We start from the raw sequence: 13,108 nt of genomic DNA, 5'->3' as shown, positions 1-13,108 counted from the left end.
TTCTCTTTATTTGCATTCAGCAGAAGAAACTCAAACAGATTTGGAAAAAGTAGAGGATGAGTAAATTACAGAATTGTGATTTTTATGTAACTTACCCCTTTAATGCTTTTGTAAGTAAAGGTAAATTAAATATTACTGAAGATGCTAAAGAATGGCAGGAAACATGGAACACAGATAATAAGAGACAACAATTCATGTTCTACATAGGCCTATGAAGTTGTAGAAAAAGAAAAGAAGAGGTCATAATTATGAGGATGAGATTTGGACACAGATATTAATAGGAAGTGATGTGTTGTAGACATACAAATCATTATAAAGTGGATTAAAAAGTTAAGAAAATATTTAAATTTAAGATTTTTGTGAGAGAGAGCAGATATAGTGTAAAGTGAAAATCATGGGAGAAATGTATCAGTAGGTCATGACTGCAACAGATCGTGGCAAAAAAGTTAAACAAAAAAGACTTTTATTTTGCCGTGGCGCGTGACGTCATCAGGCAGCGCCGCTTCGTTGCTGTGATTCAACTGGAGAAAGGTTTGTTTGAAAACGTTTACAGATATAAACTGATATAAAGTTAAAATTCTAAAGTTTTAAGTTTTTTATACGATGCTTTATTATGTTACTGCTGTTGGAAATATTATTTTAACCCTTTATACAACGTAGTACTATTTTATTCTCAGTAACTAATGGCTATTGTTTGAATAAAGTAACAGGAAAGTGTGTAATAAGTTAAGTGTTGTAAAGAAACGTTTTGTTAATTATTCTCATATAAAGAAACCATTGAAGCAAGTGTTAAAGAGAAGTTATTTTGTTTCTGTTTATTGTTTTATTAGTTTTAAACAGGATAAAGTGTCCAAACACAGAAAAAAATTCATGCTGAAGCAACTCATATCCACACTGTTATAAAGATGGCGTTTATTAAAGAGGAGAGTGAAGATGTGAAGATTGAAGAAACATTCACAGTCAAACAGGAAGATCTGCAGGAACAAACAGGTTAGTTTTCATTCTTAAAGACCAACTCAGTCATTTGATCCTCATTCAGATATATTTTAATAATAAGAATACTAAATTAAATCCATCTTGCAGCCCTGAGTGTGCTGCCTAGTTCTCCTAAATGCACATAAACACTCATTATAAGACAGGTATGAGTTTCTTTCTTACTTGTTCTCATGTCTTTTGTCATTATTTTATGTATTATTAGTCTCCTATTTTCTCTACCTTTTTAACCTTCTTTTCTTGTTCTCAGACTGTACCCTGCGCACTGGCACTATATATAAATAAATAAAAACAATAAATTAAAAAAAAGTTTAACTGAGCTGACAATATTTGACCTACAGTATTCTCATAGAAGATATCTGCTATTACAATGATAGTGTTGGCTTAGTACTTTCCATTTGCATATGTCACGTTGGTCACAATTACCCTTTTTTAATCAACTTCTTTATGGGTTTAAACTTGTTCCTAGTAGTTGTTACTAGTTCTCACAGATAGTATCTGAGTTAGAATTACATCAATATTATTATAACTAATTACCAAGGCTATTGTGTTTAAACAGGGTATCCGTGGGGTCCTAAAATGTCGTACATTCCTAAATCAAACTTTTAGGTCTTCAAAAGTCCTAAATTTACTAAAATATTGTGTTGTAGATCTTAAACCTTTTTTTAACAAGTCTTTATTTTCGTTTGTTCATATTTTGTTACCCAATCTGGCCAAAACCCATATAATTACCAACAATCCATCTCAATAAAACATTAAACTTTTTTATTGAAAAGGGTCATTTTAACTCTATTTATCATAATGGTTTAATTATTTTCTTTACAATAACACTGGTTTAGACGTGCTCCATGTATTTACTGCTGAGGACATCGACCTGGACAGATTATTGTGCATAAATTTAGTTTATTATAGTTTTTTAAACATTTGGTCATTTTTTTATTTTAGAGAAAGTTTATTTTGGATAAAAAGTGTGTGGATACCAGTAAAGCTTGCTTTTTTAAACAACATTTAAAATCTTTTGCTAAGAAATATCCAAAATAATATAATAATGTTTTATTATAATATTTTTTTCATAGGACAAATACAAAATCTGGGCCATTTGAAAAGTTCTTAGCCCTTTATGAGACTAAAAGTTCTTTCAGAATGGTCATTAAAAGTCTTAAATTTAATTTGGTGAAACCTGCTGGAACCCTGGTTTAAAGTATGTTAGAAAATGTGGATGGCCCAATTTTAAACATGCTGAATGAAATTGACACTAAAATAATTGATCATTATAAAACATTGTACAATATTCTAAACTATATTGATGTTGTGGGATGAGGTGAGACAAAACAAACAAATAATAGTGGAACAATAACGTTTAGCATTGCCAGTGGTGGATTTAGGCATGGCCAATGTGGGCGATCGCCCAGGGTGGGATTTTCCTGCGGGTGGCAAAAAAAATGTCCTCTAGTAAAAGCATTGAGATACGATTATTGGCAATCCCAGATTAAAGACATTAGGGTCCATTTACATTTAGCATCTTTTACACGTGCGAGTTTGTTATTCTCAATGTGCAACTGAAACAAAGTTTGTAAATGCAATCTGATGCATGCATACAGAAAAACATTCCCGCGCACCTTGCTCATGCTCTTGTGTGAATCCCGGTTGTTAGCATGCACGCTGATAAAATAAGCGCCGTTCATGCGCCATAAAACCAAATTAACAGCATTTTGTGCAGAGGTGTTGGCACACAGCGCGATAGTTAAGCTTGCTAAAGGGTTAGCTCCCTTCGAACCACCCAAACCCAACGCCTTATCTCAGTTTAAATTTTTATACCGACTACGCCACCTGGGATTCAAACCCAGGACAAATATTTAAAGGTCACACAGGACTTGGGCTACCCACAGGAGTGATCACCAGTGAAATACACCATACACTTTTACACCACAGCACACTCCAGCCACCCACCCTGGTGCATCAGAAGTGTCCCACAGCACACACTGGCATAGCAGCACAACCACCAAAAAGGTTCCTTCACCCGTGGGCCCCCAGCTCCTGCAAAAAAACTGAAAGAAAATACCAAGAGCTACTAATGGGAAAAGGGCTCCTCTCACACAGGTTAATTTTACACAAAGCACAGACACAAATCAGTCACTCAGAACTCAATACAGAGTAATAATGAGGGCTCTTGAAATGGATTAATGAACTATACAGTCACAGGAAAGGAGGATTCACAGAATACACTTTGTTGCAATTGAACATGGACACAATTTCATCACATTGATGACAGTTTGTTCAATGTTGACGGCCCCAGGTCTGCCAACGCAACTGAACCTTCTATTTTCTTTAAAATACAATAAAAGAGGTCTTGACAGAGCTCGGTCAGTACTCAGACAGTAGCATCACTCAGAAGATAGAATTAAATGCTTCTGGATTGTAGCATGAATGTTCTTTAACAGCAGCGACAAATGTGGGCACATTTATGATCCGTACGAGAAGGAGAATCCATGAATGAGGTGCTCTTATACCAAATTCGCCGATTGATATAAAAAGTCTTCAACCGCACAAACTGACAGTGGGGCAGTCAGTCGTCCAATCCGTCCAAACACTGATGGAAACACACATACACCAGGCCGGCTGGAAGCCATTGCCAGCACACACGCACACCCACACAGGAAGTGAAATTCAGAACATGCCTCATGACAGGCTACATCCCTCAGCAATAAATAGGCGCGTACTCTGCACTGATTGGTCATTGAAGGTATCAATCACCATCACTTACCTCCTGCACCCTGTCACACAAAGTTTATGTAATATGACAATGGTGTTACTTTCACTAAGCATGGCTATAAAGCAGAAAGGAGGGATAAAGAGTCAGGGAGGTAAAACTTCATAGAATTAATTCTCGCCCATGAGTCGGGTCTAAGACAACAGATAATTCGGTAACACTTTATAATAACAACACACTATAAACCATTTATTATGCATTAGCTAATAGTGAATTCATTATCTGTTTAGCATTAACTCTAAATTAATAAGCGTTATTAAACAGTTTATAACTGCAGCTACATATGCTGTATTCCTGACTTACAACGACATTTATAATGTGCTTAATAATTATACTTTCATACTTTGTTAAGGATTAATTTCCTATTACTAAATTAAGTATGGGGAGTTAAGCGCAATGTTTATGATAAGTGGGGGCGGAGCGGGCCAGAATCACGGTGGCAGCAGGTCAGATGACAGTCAGACCATTGGGAAATGTCCTTATGTCTCCCTATGGCCAGTTCGCCCTTGAGTTTTACTGTTTTCTATTGTTTATTATTCCTGGTCATTTCTCCAATAATTGTAAGTTCTAAAACAATAGCATATAAGATCAGGTCACTGCTATGATATGATTGACAATTTATGTATGTCACTGTTTGTCATTGTGCTCTGTTTATTCTGAGAGCTGAGGCTGAGTATTCGAGAGCTTTTAACTCTTGAAATTATTAACTCCGCGTCATTCTAACACTGGATAAACAGAATCCTGTGTTATCTGTAATCTCGTTCCACACTGCTCATGCTATACCTGGTGTTCATTAACAAACGTTTCACATTCGCAAACCCCGGCTTAACATTTTTATTTGTATATTTATGTTGTCACTGTCCCTGACTGGACAAACAGCAGGTCATCTTTTTAGATGGCATTTCTGCATCTTGTCGGGTTAACAATATCTGCAAATTAGGAGAAATACCAGCCTTTTAGAAAGAAGCTATTATTATACCAATACCTAAACCAGGAAAAGATCATTTAAATAATTATCGTCCAACAGCACTTACCAGTTGCATTTGCAAAACAATGGAACAAATGATTAATGATCGATTGGTGTGGATTTAAAAAAAAAAAACAGAAGATTAATAAATATCAGTGTGGGTTTAGAAGAGGGAAAAGTACTCTTTGCCATCTTATACGATTAGAATCTTTTGTACGAGATGGTTTTATTAAAAAAGAACACATATAAGCAGTTTTTTTTTTTTTTTTTTTTATCCGGAAAAGGCCTTTGACACTACCAGGAGGTATGGTATTTTAAAAGATTTACACAAGATGGGTGTTTGAGGAAATTTGCCTAATTTTATTGCAGATTTTTTTTATTCAATAGAGTTTTTCGTGTGCGTATGAAAACTATATTATCTGAATATATGAGCATATATAGCATATATGAGAATCAGGAGTGCCCCAAGAAAGTATACTATCAGTAACACTATTTAGTATTAAAATTAATAATATTGTAAATGTTAATGGGAATAATATATTTCGTAGTTTATATGTATATTATTTATGTATTTGTTATAAAGGGAAAAATATGTATACAATCAAGAGACAAATTTAAATATGTATAAATAAAGATCTATGCATTTAGATCAGGAGCTTTTTTAGATAGAGAAACTATACAAGTTGTGAAAAAGGTAAAGTTCCTAGGAATGAGTTTTGACAATAAGTAGTGTTTTATTCCTCATATTAAAGTATTACGAAATAAATGTTTTAAAACAATTAATGTATGAACTTAATCTTAGAATGGTAAAATAAATAAATAAACTAAGACCTCTGTAATGAAATCCAAGACTTTATATAATAATTCAAGGCTATTAAAGCCTTAGATTAAGATTATCAAATTTAAGACTTTTTTTTATTTTTTATTAGAATATGCAAAAAGGTACATAAATTGGGATCATACAAATACAAAAAACATCAACAAAAAAACATAACAAAACAACAATAAAAACAAAGAAAAAAAAAACAATATAGTCAGGTACTGTTAGGTGTGTGTGTGTGTGTGTGTGTGTGTGTGTGTGTGTGTGTGTGTGTGTGTGTGTGTGTGTGTGTCCATGTAAAGGTAACTTGGTGGAAGGTCAGATTACATACATTAGGAACAATGTTAGCCAATAAATGAATCTAGTCTCGCAGATATAAGTAAAACAGATACAAAAGAAAGCAGTCAGAGTTAGGGAGTAAAAACTATGCTTAGTAATGTATAACAGAAATAATGACAGTAAAAAGAAAGAAAGGACAACAGTAATAATAAATGACAATGATAATAAATCACAAGTACTACCCTAACTACTACTACTGCAGAAAGTTACTTATATTACTATATAATTATTAACTACTATTGCTGCTACTACAATCACAACCACAACTATTACTACTATAATGTCTACTACTGCTGATACTACCACAACAATGACTACCATTACTGATACTACAGCGTCTGCTACAACTAATACAACGTCTACTACTACTACTACTACCGCAATCACTGCTACTACAACATCTACATCACCGACATCTACTACTGGTACTATTACACCAACAACGATTACTACTGCTACAACGACACTTTTACTACTTCTGCTACCACTATACCAACGACATCAACTACTACAGGAACTAATACTTCAATAATCACAATTACAATCGATACTACTACAATGACTACTACTACTACAACAACGACTACTACTACTGCTACAACGACACCTTTACTACTTCTGCTACCACTATACCAACGACATCAACTACTACAGGAACTACTACTTCAAAATACAATTACAATCGATACTACTACGATGACTACTGCTACAACTACTACTACTACTACTACTACAACAACAACAACAATTACTGCAACCTTAATAATGATAATCGTATTGATACTAATATTAATGATAATGAAAAGATAACAGGAGGACAGGTCAGAACAGTGATAATATTAATGATAACAAAAGTAAAAGTAATACCATTAATGATAAAAGTGGCAGGGGAAAGGGGAGGGGAGGTTGGGAAATCAGGGAGAGGACAAGTAATAATAATAATAATAATAATAATAATAATAGTAGTAGTAAGTAGAAGAGAAGAGAGGGAAAGGAAAAAATAAAAATAAAAAAACAGAAAAAGAACGCAAGGAATAGAAGGAAAGAAACAAAAAGAGTCGAAAAAATAAAGTTCAGCAAATAAAACAATGAGAATAATAATGATAATAAAAAAAACATTACTATTAAATGACAATTACGAATTATACAAACCCACAGGAAATAGTAATATTAATAAGATGTATGATGGATTATTAACACTGTAACTATAATATACTCATGCTGGTAATAATAATAATAATAATAATAATAAAAACAAAAAACAACACCAGTTTTAACAATAACTTGAGAAGGTGGAAGTTGTATGGGGAGCATTGTGGTATAAAGTGTTTGTCAGTTGCTTTGTGATGCATTAAAAAAAAATGTGACGTGTAGCATGGATCAGTCCAGTGCAATGCCCAGGCTGCCATGCCCACGTCACACTTCTCCCTCTGAATGTAGTCTGAATGTTTTTTTTTTTTTTTTCTTCCCATTTCCTCTTCTTCCTCCTCTCTCTTTTTTTATTTGTTTTATTTTTTATTTTTTTATTGTTTTTATCTGTTGTTGGACTAGTCAGGGGAAGAACTGGTATAAAAAATATGTAATGATAATAATAATAATAATAATATGCATAATAATAATAAATAATAATAATAAAAAGGAAAAATAATATGATAAATAATACTAATAAATTGAATATATAACATTGAGAGAGACAGAAAAGGAGAACGAATAGAATGAAAGGGAAAGCAAAGAAGCATATAAAGACCAAATTATAATGTGGAAAGGTATTAATACAAGTTAATTAATAGTTAAAGTTTTTTTTTTCTTTTTTTTTCTTTCTTTTCTCCAATTGATTTGTTTATTTTAAATTAGATTCTATATATATATATATATATATATATATATATATATATATATATATATATATATATATTTTTTTTTTTTTTTTTTTTTTCTCTAATACCTCTACCTGACCCCCTCTCCCCCCTCCCCTCTTGTTTAAATTTAAGACTCTTGTTTAAATTTAAGACTTTTTCAATGCTTTTAATTGTATTCTGATTAGGTTTTGCATATAAATACTTGCGCTTGACACATTTGTTTCAGACTGTTATTTGACTATTACATTCTAAATGAAGTAAATTCTAGTACATAATTTTTTTAATTGTACCTTTAGAACCTTATAACAGCACTAAAAGCAGCATCAAAACAGTCTACTTATAGTCATTCCACCTCTTCACGGAGATTGTCAGACTGATCTGGTGTATTAATCAACTATTGTGGGATCTGGAACTGAACAATAATGGTGTTCCAGATGCTGGATATTCACTGGCACTAGATCCTCATCAATTTAAGAGTAAATCTCTCTTCTTTGCCATCCTCTGATGCGTTTAGGTTTCGCCGCAAAATTAGATTTTGCTATACAACGCGCAATGCGGACGTAAAGAACCTGACTGATATTCTACCGGAACCATGTCAGCAGAGTTTGTGCATAGTCCATAAACTATAACTTCTATGTTAAGCGGCTTTGAAACAATTTAAATTGTAAAAGTACTAGATAAATAAAGACGAATTGAATTGAATGTGCTTAAATGTGTACACGTTAATGGACCAAACACAATATGATCTGATTTATTTTACATTTAATTTGCATCAAAATTACAGTGTGTGTAGCCAATGTTTCCAGTGTCTTTTCACTTCTCAGCTTTTAATGAGAGTTTTTAAGACTTAATGAAAACTTTTTTTTAAATTTATTTCAGACTTAATTAAAGAAAATGAGGGGAGTAAAGAGGAGGAACATCATGTCAAAATTGAGGAAAAAACTCATTTACAAACTGATGGTATTTTGAAAAGGAGAGACAAGAACCGTTGCATCTGCACTCAGTGTGGGAAGAGTTTCAGCCAAAAAGCAAACCTTAATCTACACATGAGGATCCACACTGGAGAGAAACCATTCACATGCACTCAGTGTGGGAAGAGTTTCAACCACTCATCATACCTTAATCTACACATGAGGATCCACACTGGACAGAAACCATTCACATGCACTCAGTGTGGGAAGAGTTTCAACCACTCATCATACCTTAATCTACACATGAGGATCCACACTGGACAGAAACCATTCACATGCACTCAGTGTGGGAAGAGTTACAGCCAATAATCATCCCTTAATGAACACATGATGATCCACACTGGAGAGAAACCATTCACATGCACTCAGTGTGGGAAAAGTTTTAACCGCTCATCAGACCTTTATCAACATATAAGGATACATACTGGAGAGAAACCATTCACATGTGTTCAGTGTGGAAAGAGTTTTAACTGCTCATCAAACCTTTATAAACACATGAGGAACCACACTGGGGAGAAACCATTCACATGCACTCAGTGTGGGAAGAGTTTCAACCACATATCAAACCTTCATCGACACATGAGGATCCACACTGGAGAGAAACCATTCATGTCTAATCATCTTGTTTAATCCCGCCCCTTTTCGCAGCGGCGTACAACAGAATTTCGCATACTCAATAGTGATAGGAAGTTCAGATCATTTTACTGACTTAGATCTTTGAGTCTCGTTCATGAAGATGAACAAATCTTTTTCGAGTCATTTCGCTCATTTGGTAAAATTTGACAAAATATTATTAAAATGTTACGAATTGCTTTCAAACACATTTACAACTAGCCCAAAAGGTTGATCACCCAACAAACAAGTCATAAATAGAATATAAGAAGAAGAAAATAATTCAATGTTTACCTGCTCTTTTGTCTACAGGTATTGTTGTCTGTTCACTCAGCTCACCTCTTCATGTCTTCAAATGTCAGTGGTTCATACACTGACAGTCACATATAGTCTTAACCAAAGTACACAAGTCTGAGCCGATAGGAGATATGATAATTAGTTCACCTTTTTTAGTTCACCAGTCTTCTGGGCCGTCGAACCTTTTATCTTCTGGGCCCTGTTTTTCAAAAGTAATCCACTATGATTTTGGATAAGGGATTGGATCAAATCTTGAAAATGGGTTTTTCAAAAGAAAAAATGAATTACATAATCAGATTAGATCACGTAATCAAATCTTGGTTTTGATCTGGATCAAACTTTTAGTTTGGGTTTTTCAGACCTTTTTTGTAGGATTTGGATCACTTTGATACAAAAAACCTGGATTAAACTGATCCCCTTCAGAAGGGTGGATTTAGCGTGGATTTCATGCCAAAAATGTAATGAAAACTTAAAATATTTATTAAATAAAACTATTTTTGGATCATGCAGTATTTTACGAGATATACTATTTATTCATAAGGTTTTAATTTTATTTGTTCATCTGTCAGGCTATAGTGATTATAGGCTTTAACGTATTCAGCCTTTCAGTATAGGCCTACAGCAAAATAGAAAGAGTTTGGCCTCATAAAATAATCCCCCAACAGCTGTCAAAATTTACCAAAAACAATACATTTTATTCTGTTATTAATTGATATATATATTCATCACATATTCATCACATGTTTTTCTTGCTTTTATTATTTATTATTATAATTATTTTATTATTTATAAAATTTTCTTAGTTTTCATTTCAAATAAAAATAAAGATATTTACCCCACACTGGCTATTCTACTTGTTGCTCTTTACATAGGCCTATCTATCCATCTACATTGTGATTGAGCACTGGTAATCCAGATTTAGTGATCCTGAAAAGTTCCTATCTGGATCAGAATGATCCAATCCAATGTTGCTTTGAAAAACTGGCTCAAAAAGTAAGCTGGATTACGTGATCACGGATTGCAAAAACAGGATTATTAAATCCAGATCAATTTTATCCGGATTAAACCTTTTGAAAAACCGGGCCCTGGTTCTTGAGTCGTTCGTTCATTACGTGACAGAATGACTCAAACTTGAGGACTTGAGAGGTGAACAGATCAATTCTTTTTCTGGCTCTAAATGCATATGATTGGCGAGGCTTCAGTCTTTCATGTGGACTCGACTCAATAGAGGACTCGAAAAATGAACTGACCTTGTCTCGCACTACACAACGTGCGCATGAGCGAATTAATTAATCTTTTAGTTCATCCGAGTCATTCATTCTTTTCACATAACGTGAAAGAAAGCATAAGAGATGAGTTATTTAATAAATCAAATAGTCTTTGTGAATAGTTTTGTAACATTTGATGCTGCAGGGATTAGACACTTAAACACTGTTTAATTGTTGTTTATTGTTTTATTATTATTGTTATTATACCAGAAAAGTTTTTATAACAAATCAGATTACAATCACAACACTACAATAATCAAAAGAAAAACGATAATGCACATCAAGCTAGGCTTTTTAATAAATAAAAAGTAGTAAGCTTTAAATTAAATTACATGTTTGTGCCATAAAAGCTTCATATCAAATATGGCAACTCTTCCCAGTAGATGTTTTTATGAAACAGCAATTTAAGTGAAAGATATTATAAATAAAAAACAAAAGCCACAGAGCCTAATGAGCTTAACAACTTGGCTTGAGAATAGAACAGTGCATTTTTAAAAAAATGTAAATTAAATAAGCTTTAAAACAACACTGTGTGGCTTTACTTGTTGGACTTGGCTTAAGGTTTGTTAGCATTTAAAAACACAAGCTTTGAACCTTTGGTAGGCTGAGTCTGTTTCTTCTTTTGTCATTAGTTGTTGTCGCAGGATAAAAGATGCTAAATGAGTAAATGCAAATGCAAACTATCTTTATACAAATATTAGACCAATACATAAAGTCTGCATAGAAAAACATTATTAAACAAAAAATGGGGTATAAATGAACAAATTACAAATCACTTGTAATTGTAGAATTTAATTAATCTATCGCCTAGCTTAGTGTTTGTTTTCTGATAGCAAGCCAGCAAATAGACAAATCAATATATTTATATATATACTAGATATAAACCACATATCCAGTAGAAAAAAAGTAACAATAACTTAGTGACCATAGGACAGAACTTTTTTAATTTTTTAGAAAATGCTTTTTAGGTACACATTGTTTGATGATTTTATAAAAAGTTTAAAATATGATCATATGATGCAACAAAAATTCAGTTTTACATAAATATTATTGACTGAGGTTCTCGTTGCAGTGTACAGTGGAACTACAGTTTAAGATCAGATATGCACATAATATTGTAAGGATGGCTATATCTCTCCATAATATTAAAATCTGCAAACTGTTATGGAACTCCACACGAGACAAGACCGTGAGAATAGTAAGGCACTAAAACAATAAACTTTCCAATGTGAGAAGAAGATCAGCTAGAAAACCAGTTGTTCAGGTTGTCTCGATCATGCATCCTGAGCCCCCCTCTTTGCCCTGGACTTTACCTTCTCCACCAGAGCAGCTCACTCACATTCCACACAGAATGTTTAAATTCTTAATATGGTGTATCTCGTGGCTTTATATTCATGTTTGGTGTGATTTTAAATGTCTCTATGTGATTGGTAAAGTGGTCTTAATTTCACTGTAATATTTTACAATCTCCTTTATATCAGTTAATTTGGGTTTTGACTTTGAAAAGATCTTTGCCAGATGCTCCACTCCAGGCAAAATGGTCTTCGCATCAACTCATGACCAGGCAAGAGTCTTAGTGAAGCTTTTATTGTCTTGAATTTATGATGATTTGAGTATTTAGGCAAAGGGTGCAGAATTGTCCGTGGGATCCTGTAGACAGGATACCCCATTGCAGGTTGTGAATCTCTGAGCTCTGCATCAGGACTTGTATGCTGCAATGTGTTTCTACATGGTCAGGTATTCCTCTTTAACTCTTCAATGTATCTTTGAGTAATTGATGTTGTACAATCTTGATTGGCTTATTTTGTTTAATTATGTGAACTGGAAGGGAAAATCATTTCCTGACAAATAAATGTCAAATTCTTGTTTAACTCTAATATCTCCTGAAATCATTTAAATCTAGTAGATTGTTTATGCTGATGTTTCCGCAGCCTACAACCAGGATTAGTCATCCATTCAGGCTCAATGGATGGAGCATGGGCACAGCATTAGAGACCTGTTGATTTCTGACAATCACTGATGATATAATCTAGGGGTATGATATAATCTAGGGGCTAAATCAAACTTTCTTTAAGTATGAGCAAGCATGGGGCGGCCTATTATTACTTAAAGGAAATTAGCTTTCAGTTATATTCTCTGACTAAGCTAAATCAAACTTTCTTTATGTATAAGCAAGCATGAGGCGGCCTATTATTACTTAAAGGAAATTAGC

The 13,108-nt window shown here is 33.4% G+C and overlaps 3 protein-coding genes across 3 annotated transcripts in view; 2 read left to right on the top strand and 1 right to left on the bottom strand.

Moving 5' to 3' along the window:
* Window positions 1-13,108, bottom strand: part of LOC137491165 (uncharacterized) — a 514,718-nt gene that overhangs the window by 143,131 nt on the left and 358,479 nt on the right. The gene's annotated exons all lie outside the window — the stretch shown is intronic.
* The window catches only part of LOC141381647 (uncharacterized), a 751,802-nt gene that overhangs the window by 713,396 nt on the left and 25,298 nt on the right, over window positions 1-13,108 (top strand). The gene's annotated exons all lie outside the window — the stretch shown is intronic.
* On the top strand, window positions 476-12,770 carry LOC147845012 (uncharacterized). The gene is made up of 3 exons (XM_087249601.2): window positions 476-531; window positions 831-990; window positions 8,628-12,770. Exons 2-3 carry the CDS (start codon window positions 906-908, stop codon window positions 9,026-9,028), a joined length of 486 nt encoding a protein of 161 aa, XP_087105727.1. The 5' UTR covers window positions 476-531; window positions 831-905; the 3' UTR covers window positions 9,029-12,770.

The sequence above is a fragment of the Danio rerio genome, chromosome 4 (genome assembly GCF_052040795.2).
Source record: "Danio rerio strain M-AB ecotype USA chromosome 4, GRCz13ab, whole genome shotgun sequence".
Taxonomy (NCBI): Eukaryota; Metazoa; Chordata; class Actinopteri; order Cypriniformes; family Danionidae; genus Danio; species Danio rerio.
Note: the sequence above shows the minus strand (reverse complement) of the source record. Positions and strands in the feature narration are given on the sequence as shown.

What these genes read in the sequence shown, in the direction of transcription:
- LOC147845012 (XM_087249601.2), top strand. Translation starts at nt 906, where the DNA reads ATGGCGTTTATTAAAGAGGAGAGTGAAGATGTGAAGATTGAAGAAACA. An exon ending in AGATCTGCAGGAACAAACAG is followed by an intron (nt 991 to 8,627) that starts GTTAGTTTTCAT and finishes AATTTATTTCAG; the next exon opens with ACTTAATTAAAGAAAATGAG.